The sequence below is a fragment of the Grus americana genome, chromosome Z, assembly GCF_028858705.1.
Source record: "Grus americana isolate bGruAme1 chromosome Z, bGruAme1.mat, whole genome shotgun sequence".
NCBI classification, from domain to species: domain Eukaryota; kingdom Metazoa; phylum Chordata; class Aves; order Gruiformes; family Gruidae; genus Grus; species Grus americana.
The window spans coordinates 67,534,171-67,551,288 of record NC_072891.1 but is presented as its reverse complement, the minus strand read 5'-3'; the positions used below and the strand labels follow the sequence as shown (position 1 = coordinate 67,551,288).

At 38.8% G+C, this 17,118-nt stretch overlaps 1 protein-coding gene across 3 annotated transcripts in view; it reads left to right on the top strand.

The window, feature by feature from the left end:
• The window catches only part of SNCAIP (synuclein alpha interacting protein), a 94,956-nt gene that overhangs the window by 39,860 nt on the left and 37,978 nt on the right, over window positions 1–17,118 (top strand). For all 3 annotated transcript variants that reach the window (XM_054810363.1, XM_054810364.1, XM_054810362.1), the window contains exon 3: window positions 5,683–5,755. In XM_054810363.1, the coding sequence (XP_054666338.1) occupies window positions 5,683–5,755 (73 nt within the window). The remainder of the gene's footprint in view (window positions 1–5,682; window positions 5,756–17,118) is intronic.

Genomic DNA, 17,118 nt, shown 5'->3' with positions numbered 1-17,118 from the left:
AGTGTCTCACCACCCTCACTGTAAATAATTTATTCGTTATATTCAATCTAAATTGACCCTCTTTCAATTGCCCCTTGTCGTGTCACTACAGACTGTGGTAAACTGTCTATGTTTCTTATAAGGCCCCTTTATGTATTGAAAAGCCATAAGAAGGTCTCCCTGCAGCTTTGTCTTCTCCAGGCTGAACAACCCCAACTCTCTCAGCCTTTCTTCTGAGACTAGAGTTGAGGGGGAGAATCACCTCCCTCACCCTTCTGGCCATACTTCTTTTTATGCAGCCCAGGATATGATTTGCTTTCTGGTCTGCAAATACATGTTGCCAGCTTATGTCCAATTTTTCATCTACCAGGATCCCCAAGTCTGCTCCAAAGGGCTGCTCTCTGTCCCTCAGTTTATATTGATACTGGCAGTTGCCCTGACCCAAATGCAGGACCTTGGACTTATTGAACTTTATGAAGTTCACATGGATGCACTCCTCAAGCCTGTCAAGGTCCTTCTGGATGGCACCCCTTCCCTCAAGTGAATCAGCTGCACCATTCATCTTGGTATCATGAAAATTTTCTGAGGGTACACTCAATCCCACTGTCTGTGTCATTGATGAAAATATTAAATAGTATTGGTTCCAGTATGGACCCTTGAGGGACACCACTCATTACTGGTTTCCACTTGGAGATTGAACTATTGACTGTAACTCATTTGACATGGCCAATTCTTTATCCGTCTAACCATCCATCCTTCAAACTTGTATCTCTCCAAATTAGACACAAGGATGTTGTGTGGGACTGTGCCAGAGGCTTTACCGAAGTTGAGATAGATGACGTCTGTAGCTCTTGTCACTCCATTGTAGAAGGCCACTAGATGAGTCAGGCACTGTCTGCCCTTTGTGAAGCCATGTTGCCTGTCTCTAATCACCTCTCTGTCATCCATATGTTTCAACATAAATTCCAGGAGGATCTGTTCCACAGTCTTACTGGGCACTGAGGTGAGGCTGACTGGTTGGTAGTTCCCAGGGTCCTCCTTTTTACCCTTTTTAACAATGGACATGATATTCCCTTTTTTCCAGTCACTGGAGACTTGGCGTGACTACCATGACTTTTCAAATATGATTGAGAGTGGCTTAGCAAGTAAATCTACCAATTCCTTCAGGGCCCTGGAATGCAAATATGATGCTTATTTAGCAAACTAAGATGGTACTATTCCAGATCCATCTGGTATAGTATATATGAGTGTAGTTTAGACAGCTGTAAAGGTTTCTGGGACTCCTGTTTATATTAAAAATAATATTCTGTCTGCAATGATGTTAAGCAATCAAGCTGAATAATTTAATTTATTTCTTCATGAATAACAGAAAGGAAGACAAAAAAATTACTACCTTTAAGTTGCATTAAATGATAGATACACTATAAAATTAAAAGCATGTTTTAAATTTTCCCCTTTTCCCATTAGTACTCTCGATTTTGCCCATAAATTTATTCCTGCTTGTAAGTTGTACACTACTGTTATGGTTACCTGAAGTTTTCCTAATCCTTTAATTAAAATGCAGGATTTTTGTTGCACTGGAAAATTGTGCAAATTGAAACTATTTTATTTCTTGGTTTACAGAAATAATAACAAATGAGCAGAGCTCCTAGTGCTAGATATTTGTAAACTATTTGGGCTTGAGTGTGTAGATTATTGCTCTGATCATTCAGATAGCTCTGTATGAATAAAAGTCTGGCTCAGTGGTGCTAAAAGGACTGGGCCTTAATTGAAAGTTTGTGAAATGTATGGAATATTGCATTGGCCAGTTTGGGTCAGCTGTCCTGGCTGTGCTCCCTCCTGGCTTCTTAAGATGTTGATCACAGCCATTAAGTGAGGAGTTTATTTTGGGGGTGTTATTTCTCACAGGCACTGTGCCAGCCTAATCCCTTTCCTCTACTTTTTTGCCCTGGAGCTGCTTAAATTAACACTACTATTAAGAAAAGTGTTCCTGCAGCCTCAGGCCAATTATTGTTACTTTACTTGTTCTCAATGTAGCTTACTACTCCCAAATGAATGTCTAGCAAAAAGTGTGGTGTTGCACAGTTATAAATGATTAAGCAAATGTAATATAAAGGGAATTTAATGTAATGGGATTTGAATATTAATGAAACAGGTTTTTTTACACTATAGCAAATAAACTGAACTGAGAGTGTTAGATGGCTGACAGTAATAATAAGGCTTGGAAACAAATTAGCTATAATGAAGGAAGGTGTTTTCTCTATCTAAGTGAAAACAAGGACCTGTGCATTTAAGAGCAGGACACAGTCACTGGTTGTCTTGATCCAGTGGAGGTGCATTTGTTGAGTTTTGATACTGACTCTAGTTGGAGCATGACATGGTCCTTAATGTTTTGGGGGTGTCATGGTTCTGATGACATGGTCTAAGAGTCACACTATGTGTCCAACTTTGCACTTTGACTCCATTTCAGGAGACATTAGAGGTATTGTCTACAACAGAATGTTAAAAAATGCTTTTTAGTTTACATTTTTTTTTACTATTTTGTATATACATTTCTATGCTACTACTTGTGATCCAGTATTTCTTCTTTCTGATACTTCTCAGGCACAAGTGAGTCTGCAACTGGCAAACGAATGGCACAAGACAGAATGGCCTTGCTAGACATTGAAGTGGTTTTTTCCCATGTGTTGGGTTTAAAATTCATTGCATTAAAATTTGAGAACCATGTGACATTTAAAAGGTTGACATTTGCATTCATTCAAATTCTGTAGTGCAGTTCTACATGACAAGCAAATGTGTTGTATGCTAAGGGATGTTTGTTTTCCCCTGAATTAATAGTGTCTGTTGAAGAAAATTGGGAATCTCTTGCATGTGCATGGAATACTTATTACTGCCTCTTGTCTGTTGTTTGCTGTTCATACTGTTCTTCCATCTTGCAAAGTTCTTAAGGGGTTTGCTGAAATTCACTATGTCGGGTTCAACACAGGCATGCCTTAAATGCAGAAAAAGAACCCAAACCTCAACCAGCAACCAAAAATGCCATTACATGCATTAGTCTGGAAAGAAATCCTTAGTTTTGTTACTGAATTTCACTGTCAACCACAACACACTTCTATTAAATAGCAAAGATCACAGTGAGCATTGACTAACGAAGCAATCTGATGTGCTTAGTCTCATACTGTCATGTACGCCTTTGGGCATGGCCCTCAACTCTGGTTGACTTGGTTACTCTAATGGTGGAATGAGAGAAATGGAGTGTAATTTTGTATGTAAAACATTTTAAGATTATTGAATGAAAAGTGAGAAATCATGAATTTTAAATGCCATTGAATAACCAATGAGTCTAAAATTATGTTCCAGGGAAGGGTTGCAATCAATCTCTTTTGCTGTCTCTCTGTAATACCTCTAGTAACCTTGAAATTTTTGATTGAAGAAAAGCTAACAAACATTACTCATAGATCAGAGCTGGAGCTAGAGTATGAGAGAAAGTAGTTAGAGAGGGAAGAGCTGGCAATGGAATGTGCTTATGATTGGGAAAGGTCCATTTTAAAGAGTAATATTAGTTGCTTCCTGGACCAAAAGCCAGTTCTTCACATCTTCACCACAATACAGATGGCAGAAATGTAAATGCTCAGAAGTCTTTTTGAGGACAGAGGTGAGTAGGAGGAAATCTGTTAACGAAATCAAACCAATATGCTTAAAATGCATAATCAAATTTATAACATTTAATAGGTTTTTGGTGGTTGGAGGTGGTAACTGAATATTTTTTAGTACAATGTTGAAACAGAAAGAAAATCTATTCTTCCAGAAAAGAACAGGAGAAAAGACAAAAAGAAAAATGGCTTTCTGCTTTTGAGGTTGTCTGACGAAACACACAGCAATGGAGTACAAAAGGTCTCATTCTAATTGAGTTACAAACTGTGTAATAGTTTAAACTGCACCAGCTGGTCTTGTGAAGCTACCATATTCCTTGGAGACATGTTCCTTGGATTCTCTTAAGAATCTTACTAGACCAGTTCAATATTGCCTTCTGAGTCTTCGTGCTGAAATAGCAAGATATATAGCTTAACAGCTCGATCTTTATTAAACAATAACTAGACTGAAGCACACCACATGGTGTTTGTGCATCTGTGTGTTTAACTTGTATTAATTCGTATTTAGTAGCATCTTTCTCCCTGTCTCTGCTCTTCTGCTCTTTGTTGCTGTAGGCTGTCACATCCTGGAGCAGTCACAGCCTTATAGACAACCCCTTGTTTAATCGGGATTGGAGTCACTGGGTAGGTCTGTGGAGTGCTGCCACACATTTTAATTAATAAGTTCAGTGTTGAACGTGGGAATACTTGCGAGAGATTCTTGTAGTTGAGGTTTCTCAATACACCCCTGAATCAGGTCAGGAAGGGAGAAAGTAAGGCATGGGAGGTTTTTGAGGCTTAATAAAGTAATGACAATCAGTTGAGCAACAGACTTAAACTTGCACCAGAGAAGTAAATTACTTCTGCAGTTGGTCACATGAGGTCAACTTTAGATTATTTTGAAGTAGATCGCCATCAAACTTTGAATGACAAACTGTCAGCAAAAAACAGTACAATCTACGACAGTTTCCTTTTTTGTGTGGAAAGCTCATGTGGTTTTATATGTAGTTGTTTTGCTTCATTGGTCAATAGCACACCAGCTAAAAATATCTGTTTCTTTGAAAACATATGGTGCTTATATACTTTTTAAAAATTTTCAGTTGTGCTAATCCTAACTGCTTTTTTCTGTTTTAGTTTCCAAAACACTGGTTTTAATAGGTTTTTTTGTATGAACAAAGGCATTGATCTTTCACAGACATAATGATTTTCATTTGTTTAAGTGAAGATTCCTGTAACTTTTAAGCATTTGATTAAGGAAGGCTTGCTATTAAGTAACTTAATTTCTGTATGTCAGAATGTGTAGTTTTATGACACTGGGTCACGTGTCTTACCAAGGGTATTCCACAAGTTTACAAGAAAAAGATTTCTGTTTAGTAAGATACATACGTCACCCCTGGTTTGGTTTTTTTTTTTTTTTTTTTTCCTTTTTAATGCCGAATTCAGAGAATATCATACTGATTAATATCAGGCATATCCTGTCACATCAAAGTAATAACGCAAGTTTGCTTTAATAAAGCCTAGTTTAGAGAAATGAACCTGTCATCTGGTATGTGTATGTACGTGCATCCCTCTCTGAAATCAGATCTCTAAGGTGCAAATATTCTGTATTACTTTTACATGCTGATTTGTGAAAGCTTGAATTCTAATTTTTAAGCAAGAAGTATCTTGTGATATAATCACCATAATAGATACCCAGGTGGGTGAAGTGAGACCCTTGACATTTACTGTGAAGCCTAGATCTGTTCTCACCTTTGACGTATCTTTCGTCTCATGGAAAGGATGCATATATAAAATGTATTTTTGACTTGAATAATGGTGATCTGCAGGAAGGAGAAATCTGAGGTGGGGGTACACTTTGCTGTAGCTTTGAAAGCCTGTTTGATATCCCTCAAGGTGGGACACAAAAGCAGATGCCATCTGCTTTTATCATGCAACCTGAGAAGACCATCAGATTGCCAGAAGTACCCTTGGGCTAGTAGATTTAGGCTGTGCCTATGACATCAGGACCTCTTGAAAGTCTTTGTATCTTTTTAAATGAATTACTTCATATACATTTTTTCCTTTTTTACAGTATTCTGTAACTTCTCTCAAGACCATCCCAGAATTATGTAGAAGGTGTGATTCACAAAATGAAGACAGATCAGGTATGATACCCGCTTCTATCCACCCACTGTATTCTAGACTGCTTTTTATCATGCACAACTTGGCAACAATAGCTTCTTGGCAGTGTTCTGTTGTTTTGTTTTCTCTTCTCTCATTTTTGTACAGCTCTCTGGAAACATAACTTTTTTTTTTTTTTTTCAACAGATGTTAGTTCATTAGAAAGAGAAAAAGTTCCAAAAAAGGATTTGGCTGTATACAGATAAATGTAGGGCTTCATCTCAGCAACTCCAAACCACAGTATATGCAACAATTTACTTGAAAACCCAAGAAACCATTGGTGACAAGACGTAATAATGTAGGCGCCAATGAAAAAATGTTGGATACATTTACTACCCATATGGCCACGACTAGTTTGAGGGATGATGGTTTGCCAGAGTCTGAAACTGTATCAAGGATGCTACATGATAGAATCTACTCTAAGGCATACTGTAATAGTTAAGATTAAAGCTGAGTTTTTGAATTTAATAGTGTAAACTAAATGAAGAATCATGACATATAGATGAGAACCAGCTGGAGACCTTCCCCTTGCCCCCCTGACAAAAAGTGCATTCAGTGTTGGTTTTCGCTCTGTAAATCAGATTAATCCCCTTTTGTTTTTCTCTTTCTGATGGAGGAGAAATGAATTGGTGAGAGGAGCATTTTTGTTGAGCTATGAAAAGTTTATTATGCTTTCTGATGTATTAATTGAACTTTTGTTAATGTTGTTTAATCGAATACTTTTATAACAGAAATGGGAGACCTGGAATCTGTGGGACGATAGAAGGCCTTAAGAACTGTACTATACTTTGGCAACTTTTATTTCTGTATTTACTTCCAGAGAGTTGTGAATTTCTGAGGTTTGTAACAAAGTTGGAACTTTCTGAGAGCTACTTCTTCCACCAGAGTCATTAAAGGCCGGGTCATCACAGCTGTACACCGCTGCCCTTGGCAATAAAGGGAAGCAAAGCTTTCCTTACTGTACCTGCTTGCCATGTTACTGCCCTCACAGGGCACAGCAGTGATTGTGCACACAGTATTACTTGCTGCAAGCACAGATGGGGAAGAATTGGAAGGGGAGAGGACCCCTGACTCACCCCTTCAACTTGCCCTATCTCATCCTACCCCACTCTTCCCCTGTCCTCCCCCATCCTCCCTTCCATATTCCCCCCATCCTCCCCATCACACGCCTCTGTCCTTGCCCTGCCTCACTACTATCCTTCTTCTTCTCTCTTCTTCTTACCTTCTTTTTCCATCTTCCCCCCTTCCTCATTTATTTCTTCCTCCCTTCTCCCCCTTTTGTCCTCTCTCCTTCCCCCTTCTTCCCCTCTTCTTTCCTCCTTCTTATCCATTCTTACTGCGTTTTTCCCACTCTCTCCTTATTCTCCCATTCTCACTCCATTTCTCCCCACCATTCTTCCCACCATTCTTCCCTCATTCTTCCTCCTTCCTTCCCTCCTCCTTCTATCTTTCTCCCCCACTTCTTCCCCCTTCTACTCATTCTTCCCTGCCATTCTCCTCACCATTCATCCCTTCATTACTCTGCACATTCTTCCCCCCATTCTTCCCCACATTCCTCCTCCCATTCTTCTTCCCCCATTCTCCCCACCATTCTCTGCCGTTCTTCCCACTGTTTTCCCACCTGTTCTCCCTACCATTCCTCCCCACCATTCTTCATTCCCATTATCCCCAACGTTCACCCCACCATTCTTTCCTCCCATTTCCCCAGAGCTTACGTTTTCTTCCCCCACATTCTTCCCTCCCCCGTCTTTCCCACCATTCTTCCCCACAAGTCTTTACCCTATTTTTCCCCCCAGTCTTCCCCAATATTCTTCTCACCACTCTTCCAGACCCTTCTACATGCCATTCTTCTCACCATTCTCCTCCCCACCATTCATTGCCCTTCACCATTGCCCCCTTCATTCCCCACTCTGTACCCCCCTCATCTCTTCCATGTCTCACTCCCTCCCATTTTCTCCCCACTGCCATTCCCCACCTCCTCCTCCTGCCTTCTGCCTATCAATATTAGCAGCTGATCATGTGGCGACAGGGCCTTATCTCATCTCGTAAAAAAAGTCAAGGCCTCCAAGAGCAAGGTGAACCAAAGGAGAGCAGGAATAGCCCCAAAGGTATATTGTACTGGGTGGTCTGTTCATGAGGACTGCTCAGCCACAGTGGCAGCATCAATATCTGTTTTCAGGAAGGAGAGTACATTCTTTTTAAAATTCAGGTAGTAGTCTTAAAGTAAAATGCAGACCAATTAGCAGGGCTGAAGCAATGATTATGAGCTCTTCCTGAAGACTTGTGGGATATTGACAACTTATTTTGTAGCTCTGTTGTTCCATGGTTGTCTCTGCAGTCAGACATTTTTCAATGATTATTTTAATTACATCTGCACTCATCTATTGCCTTGAAAAGGGGTTGACAGGAGCAAGTACAGGCTTCGCTGGAAGACAGTAGTAGCACTGGGAGTCTGCCAGTGGAAGTTAATTCACAGCTTTGTTTAAAAGTCCGGAGTCGAAAAAGAGGTCTTTAGCACTGATAATAGTATTGGCAAACTGGAAACAGTACTAAAATCTGTTTTTTCTCTCTACTTATCATTTATGAGTTTTGGTGAATTGGAAATAGTACTCAAATCTATTTTATTTTTACTCTGCTTAATCACTGAGTAAACATATAGTGCTGAACAGGAAGGTATCACTTTACATCCCCGTAGAGACTTCAATATCTGAAGTATCTTGAAATATCAACAGAGCTGCATCAGTCAACATTGTGTAAGGCCCCATCTGTTGATGTTTCATAGTTGCTTTTGATGCAGTCTCTTGCCTTCCTTATATTGTAGACCATTAAAAAAATGTTCCCAAAATTATTGTTGCTATATGCTATTTTTGATGAAGATAGATTATATCATAAATCTTTCCTCTGCATGACATTCATGCTATTCTATATCTGCATTCCATTGGAAATTTAAGTAATTACACTGAGAGGTTTTGCAAAGAGCTGATCCAGCTTTCTACCTCATACTGACTCCTGCTTAGTTAGAGGTTGCATTTCTTCTTTAAAACAGAGAACAATGTGGAAGTAGAACCTTCCAAGAATTATTTTTTAAAAGAACTAAAAGTTAATCATGTTAGCCATAGGATTAGATGTGTCAGGACCTTAATAAACTAAAAAATAATTCTCTGTCAGCTTTGTCTCAGAAAAATATTCAGTTCACTAAGACAGTTAAAACAAAAGCATAGAGAAAATAAAATTTGACTTTATACTTAAAAATATGTATAAATATGCAGACAGCCATTTTTGCCAACAAGATTGTTAGAACAGATTTAAACCAGACAGTTCCTCTTTGGGGAATTACATTTTTTGATTATATGACTGATATTATGGAAGTCTTACTACTCATCGTTCAGAGATAAGTTTAGTAAATAGCCCTGTAAATCCCATTTTCTTTCCCTATTTTATGTAAACGTTGAATAATATGTTAGTAACATGTGAAAGTGTTTGGTTACATTGCTTTCAAATCACTCTAAGCATTTTTAATCCTAGGCAAACATACCAGTGTTTACCAGTCGGTGGGCTTTCTCAAGCATTTGACATAGACTTTTCAACAGATTTCTTTTTTTTTTTAACTGTTTCTGTCTGCCTGTAGCTTTTGCTCAAATTACTTGTTCCTTTGGACAAGGAGAGATTAGAAAGTCTGAGAAAGGATTTCCATACGTGTAGTTTTTCCTCCCTGAATTCCAACTGTCACCTCCCTTTGGTGGATAGCACTGGCCAGGGAAGGTCCCGTGGTTCCTTCCTCAAACGTTGGCAAGATGTGCATGAAAGTCATGCAGTAAGTACAGTCTCAGTCCTGGCTCCTCCGTATCCTTCCTTGGATTTAGGGAATTCTGACTCAGAAAAATTCCAAGGGATCCTTGGAGCCAAAGTATGTGTGTCAGTACCCCCAGATTACAAGGTAAAAGATATATAGGATTGGAGAAAAGGTGTAGGGCAAATCCTAGTTTATCCACATTAAAGAGTGATTAAGGGTAATTATTTTCTCTACCATCATGCTTCAAGAAAATGATTTTTGTAGCTAGCGTAAGATGGGCGTTGTTCTTCTTCAAAGATACAAAATTAAAGAGTGTAGTTTTAAAATGGATCTAGCTAACTCAGTTTTCTGAAATGAAGTGTTAGCCAGCCTAAATCATTGATTTCCAGCATTGTCTAATGTAGAATGATGAATTGAAACAGAAATCAGTCCTTTATGCTTTTTTTATTAAGCATGAAATTGGTTGCTTTCTTTCTGGGCGGATTTTCTAAGGCCACTTGAGCAAATGGTTCAAGACATCTGTGTTCAGCAAGCTTCACTGAGCCATATCGTTGTTGAAGTATATTCTGTCAGCTGCGATGACTTTTGGTTGTCATTAAATGTATGTCTCAAATGAGGACAATATCCTACTCTATTCACAGGTTAATAAAAGCAAGTTCATCTTTAATCTCCAGCAGTTTTCCTTCTGCACTGCTTTGTTAATTCCCAGAGTAACTGTCATTCACAAAATTATTCAGAAGATTAGTTTCCTATTTGAGAAAAATAAATAAATCAGTGAATAAAAAAACTGCAGACAATTTCTGTCTTAAGCTCTTGGTATTTTTTTAACTATAAGAGAAATTAAAGTAAAATTTGATTTGAGGGCAGTGTTTTATGGCATTAAATTCACAGAGTCTGTTGTGCTCCAAATACCTCCCAAGTTCATATGTCTGAAACAATACAGAATTGATTGGATAATTCCTTGTAGAATACTGAAGATTTTTCTCAGAAAAAATAATAATTAGTATGCAGTGACACTTGTGATAGCTATATATAAGCTCTTTTCCTACCTCATTTTCATGTCCTCCTTCGTCTTGTTTTACACATTTTGTGCCAGAATGACCTCTTCTGATTTTTCAGTAGAACTTTAGTTGCTACCTCCCTTTTACATCCTTAGATCAGTCTGGACAAGGATAAACCCAATTTATTAATTTCGAAAATGTCTTTGCCTCTTCTTTATTCTCCACTTTAGAAATGACAGCTTTTGTAGTGTTCTTCCTCAAGCAAAGATAAGAAGACTTATTCATTCACTGAGGCTCGTATTAATGTTTGAATTACCTGGAAAAGATGCATTGTTATTTAAAAGGATGAATTATTATTTACCTTGTTTAGCCTTTCTTTCTTCTTTAGAGTGGCTTCAAATTCCATTTAAATGGGAACAAACCCCCTCTGTTCTTATCTGTGCAGGGTTGTTCTTTATTTCAGGTTCTCATGCTACAGAGCTTTCATTAAAGAACCCTAAAATGTACTCCTGGAAGCTATTAATATATTAAAACTGTAAAACAGTGCCACCTTCAGTTAAAATTGTTAAATATGATTTCAGTGATATTAATAAAACAGTAAATACATATTCAGAACTGGTTTTGATTATCCATTGATATGTAAGGGACATCCCTTCCTCCATGTCCTGGAGCCCCAGTATTGCTGCCAGTGTTGGAGATAAATTGGTGTTAACAACCATGAGGAATTTTCTAAAACTTTCCCTAGTGTAGACAACATGTCGGTGTCTGTATACAAAGTTAGAATCACAGTGCTCTAAAAGGACCTGGAATGAGTACAAGTCTTAATTGATTCAAGAGTCTCTGCTGAAGTCATATCACAAGTAAGAAACTCAGACATTTCTTTCAGAGGACAGTAAAACTCCAATTGGTATATACTTACTGCAGGCCCCAAATGATTATATAGTACATGAGCAATACAGTGAAATACTGCATTTAAAAAATATATTTAATAGGTATGGGCAGTTGTCAGTGCTAATCCCATGCTTCCTTAATGATGATGATGGAAAGTGGAGTAAACTCCACAGTAAGTGAATTTTTAAAGCAAGGAGGAAGATTTTCAGATCAAGGAAAGTCATTTGAATGCATTCATCATTTGGTAGCAACAGAGTCAACCTAACAGTTTGTTCTCATTTATAGAATGATAGAATAGTTTGAGTTGGAAGGACCCTTCAAAGATCATCTAGTCCAATGCCCCTGCCATGGGCAGGGACATCTTTCACAAGATCAGGTTGCTCAAAGCCCTATCCAGCTTGACCTTTGAACACTTTCAGGGATGGGGCATCCACAACTTCTCTGGGCAGACTGTTCCAGTGTCTCACCACCCTCATCATAAGGGTGTACTTGGCCTTGTTGACCTTCATGAGGTTCACATTGGCCCAGTCCTCAAGCTTGGTCAAGGTCTGTCTGAATAGCATCCCTTCCCTCAAGCAAACCAATTGTGCCACTCAACTTGGTGTCATCTGCAAATTTGCTGAGGGTGCACTCAATCCTGCTATGTCATTAATAAAGATATTGAACAGTACCAGTCGCAGTACAAACCCCTGAGGAACACCACTCATTCCTAATCTCCATTTTGATACTGAGCTGTTGACTGCAACTCTTTGGATATGGCCATCCAGCCAATTCCTTTTCCATGTAATAGTCTATCCATCAAACCTGTGTTACCAAATTAGAGGCAAGAATGTTGTGGGGGATAGTGTCAAAGACCTTACACAAGTTGAGATAGATGATGTCAGTAGCTCTTTCCTTGTCCACTGATGCAGTCACTCCATTGCAGGAGGCCACTAAGGTTAGTCAGGCATGATTTCCCCTTGGTGAAGTCACACTGGCTGTCTCTACTCACCTCTCTGTCATCCATATGCCTTCACACAGCTTCCAGGAGGATCTGTTCCATGACATTGCCAGGCATAGAGGTGAGGCTTGACTGGTCAGTAGTTCCCGAGGTCCTCCTCTTTACCCTTTTTAGAGGGTAAACAATTGAAGTTTCTTCTTGTGTTATCAGCAAGGATAGAGAGTACCTCCCAGTATTGTGTACTGGGAGTTTCCAGGTACATGCTGACAAGGTCTTGAGGTAAAAGTGCCCAAACAGTGTCTTCTCTTGTCTCTTTGTCAGTTTTGCACTTTGTTTCCAATCTTGCTACTACCTGCAGGCAGACTATGTTCTTTCAGGGTGGTTAGGTCTTCATCATAGCATAACTTAAGTCTGAAATGACCTCTGAAGGCCATTTTGTCTACCTGCTTGTGCCCAGAGCAGTTCCAGTTACACCAAATTGCTCAAGGATCTATTCTCCAAATGAATGCTGCTATACAGAACATTGCAGCCAAGTTACTTTGGGCAAGTGTTATTAGGGAAGCAACCATAGTGCTCCCCTTCTTTGTCAGCAAGAAATAACCATGATTTGACCTCAGTGGTTCGTAGACCACTGAACGATCTATTAGTCATGATAAAATCAGCAGATAGTCTTAGCATAGCCCAGGACTATCAGCTCCAGGGCCCAAGCAGCATATTGTTCTCCATTATTCACAGTTTTACTATGGTTTGTGACTATGCTGATATGGAGTTCATAGAAAACAAAGGTTGTAATATACAGAATTTAGGGTTAGCACAGTCTGGATGCAGGTCAGGTCATTAGGCAGAAGCATTAATGGCACTGATGACTGATAACTGTTTGGATAAAGGGAAGTCATCCAGTTTTTCTCCTGGACAGTGGTTTAACACAGTTGACTATAAGATACTGCTCTCCATCCTGAGAAGGAACAGAGATAGGAAACTAAAAATGCTCAAGGATTTTACTGAGGGATGTAGCATAGCAATGGGGATCACTGGTTGTCACCTATGGAAGAACAGGAGTGAATTGATACTCTTTCACTCCTGTTAAACCATTGTGTGGGAGTCAAGCGACGTAGTAGAGCAACATGGGCTCAATTGCCAGCTAATCCGCCAGTCACTCAGATCTTTACATCCATTTTCCTGCTTGCCTGCACCACTGCCTGTTGTATGTCCCAGCTGTTCAACAGCAGCATTCATGACTACAGAACATTGGTCAAAGCGTAAACCTAAATGAATCCGTGGTGATGGTGACAGAAATGTACTGTTAGGAGTTTGACCATTTCCTCCGTCAATCAATGCTCTTTGAATGTGAGTCATTCTGGTTTTGTGAAGGTCTGGCATAGCAACGTCTACAAATACCACTCTGCAGTATGGTCAGTTCGTTTTACAGTGGTACTAATGTGTGATATACAGCCTTTTGCCACCTCCTATTTGCATCACCAGCGCTGTAAATGTCATGGAGCCATCATAATTTAAAGAATGTCATTGTACCCATAGGTACCCATATTGTCATTTAAAGAATGTCATTGTACCCATAGCCAGGGAGACAGGCTCTTGCATGCACACCAGCAATGAATTTCAGTGGTAGTTTCCTTATAGAGCTGAAGTAAAAGCTGAATTCTTTGTTATTTTCATTATACTCAGAACAATTTAAAGGTATTCTGATGTTTGACATTAGATTGTATGTATCACAGAAACTGCCTGTCACAAGGGTAAAGTTTCATCTGTGCATGAGGTAGTCTTGATGGTTGGACAAAACTCATATTGTTACCCTATAATTCTACAGATGCTCATATACCAGATAAAAATCCCTCTCTCACTTCCCCACGCCCTAGATACAGAGACAATGTTGAGAAATGCTCAGAAGTCAACAGATGCTTTCAACTGGAAACATGCTATAAGGATCTTTTTTAGAAAGTTCAAGGTAAATTTTGATTCCTAAAATTAAATCTGATTAAGTGATTAAATTGCAAGAAAAATTGGTTCCTAATCATCCCTTTTTCTCATTATTGGCCCCCAGTATTTCTAGGACATCAATAAATAAATCAATAAGTGAAACTATAAATAAGCCTACAGGCCTCTTTATTCACATTTTGCATTTTCTCTTCCTCTAGAAGAGCATAGAGCACAATATGTGGTGAAGAACTAATTTTGCAAATTTGACCCTTGCGTGTTTTCATCAGATACTGCTTTCTTTAGTGCCAAGGAATTGCTTTGGCACCTCGGATCACGACAGCATGACACTTCTTTACTGATGTGAATGAAGTCTCTCCAGTTTTTGTGTCCCTCTCTCTTTTTACAGGAACACAACACAACAGGATCATCTATATCTCTCATATTAGTGAATAAAATTAAAGAAATAATTTTGACAACATGGTTGGAAAAAAAAAAGATTTGTCTTCATCTTTTTACATTTGAGACACTGGTGCACAGAAGAGATAGGGCTTATCCAAGATTATACCAGAATTATTTGTCAGGTTCTGGAAGAAAGTTAACTGCTCCACATTCTAGTCCCCTGCCTTAAACTCAGACAATCCTTTACTGTTTTTTCTAAAAGAATCAAACAGTATTTATTTGACCCAGACTTTTGATGGGCCCTGCCTGAGTTCATAAATATGGAGGGATGAGCAAGAGGCTTTTCCCCTGAAGCAGCTGTTGAAGACTACTCACATCACTCCTGCTGTGCTGTTGCTTTGGAGGACATAGGCAGCACTTGGTTTTGCTTTGTCAGGGAACAAGCATCGGAAAACAGAATGAAGAAGGTTCAAGCCATGCCCTGGTCCACTCTGGCCTATGGTTTCAGTGTTGTGTAGGGGGAAACTGTGCTGTAACTGCCTAAGCACTGATGCAGCCTGTACAGCACCCTAGTAGAAAATAGAACAAAGAAGGATTGTGGCTACACACAAGTTTGACTTGCTTTCTTCCTTACCGCTATTTGGTTAAATGCTATATTCTAATCTTTTATCAAATGCAGTGTAAAGTCATCATCCCAGTTAAGGGAAGAATAAGTTTGTAAAAGTCAGTAAAAATATTGCTAACTGTTCTCGGTGTTCCAGCTTATTTTCTAGAAAAACAGTGTTTGTAAAGAGACGTTGGGAAGAAAAACAATGTAAAAAATGGAAGTACCTTACTCTGCTCTAACTGTAATAAAAGAAAAGAGAAATACATGACTTTACAATAATATAAGACAGATTTGTAACAAAGGTCATTGCTTCTTTGCGGTGTGTGATTTTACAATTTTATCGTCAGTAGTTTATGTAAATACATGTTATTAAGGTTAGAAGGAGAAAACCAAGCAACAAAATAAACTTGAGCTTAAATAAAGTGACAACAAACAAAATGTTGATGCCTTTTCCTCTGTCTAGACCCCTGTGTTGAAAGCAGTGTTTTCATAAAACTCAGACAGAATTCATTTCCATACTGAGTGCTTAATAGTTCCTGTCAGAACAAAACAGCTGGGAAACATATGGTATCCATTTCCCTGTATCACTTGGAAAAAATTTCACATGTAAATAAAACCAACATAAAAGTGTAGGCCTTTGAACCTAGAATCTTATACAATACATAAATAAGTCAGTACAGTGCGTTCTTTGTATTGGCCCCCTAAGTTACATGTCTTTTGATTATTATTTTTATTTCTTCTTCGGAAATGTATTCTTAAGTGCTTCCAAAAGTATTAAGGTAATTTTCAGACATCCATAACTTGTAAGCTATACTAATCTTTCACTTCAGACATTAATGTTACACTGAAATTGTATATATCTGTTTCCTTAGGAAGGTGTTCATGGCAAATTGTATGTTTTGACCACAAATTAGATCCCACTGATATGCAGTTAGCACATATAATAAATCTGCTTTGTTTAAACAGTATTCTTGACTTTCTGAATGCATTAACTCTTCATGTACATTGAAAGGGGCATAGAAACTGCCTAAAAGCTTTAGTGGTTTTAGTGCTGTCCCTCAACTGTAAATAACAAAATAAGGAAAACTCTTCGCTAGAGTTCCACTGATTATGGACATCATAAATGTCACCAGCTGGGACTGCATGACAGACTGCAAGCTCAGTAGGATCAAGAGTTCAGGTGCCTTGAGCTCCCTTTCTTCTCTGCAAGTCAGATTCACTGGTCAAACTCCATATCCTGCAGTATGCTGAAATAATGGTCTGAAAGGTCCAGAGTCATATATATGTGTGTGTGTATATATATAAATACAGGATATATATAAAAGGGATGGAAAATTTTACAGAGAAGCCCAACATACAGAGAAGTGGAAAAGGAAACATCATACCTGAATAAGTAGGCTTAATTTTAAGATCAGAGAATTGCAAAATTGTTCATGTTGGTAGAGACCACTTCAGATCATCTAGTCCAATGGCCCTGATTAAGCAGGGTCATCTAGAGCAGTTTAAGCCCAGGACTGTGTCCAGTCAGATTTTTAGTATCTCCAGAGATGGAGGCTCCACAATGTCTCTTGGCAACCTGTGCCAGCGTTTGACCAGCCTCACAGTAAAAAAGTGTTTTATTCAGAAATGGAATTTCATGTGTATCACTTCATGCTCATAGCCTCTTGTCCTGTCAGTGGGCATCCTGGAGAAAGGTCTCACTCCCTGTTCTTCATTGCTTCTCATCATGTAATTATATACAAGGATAAGATTCGTCCTGATCTTTCTCTTCTCAGGGTGAA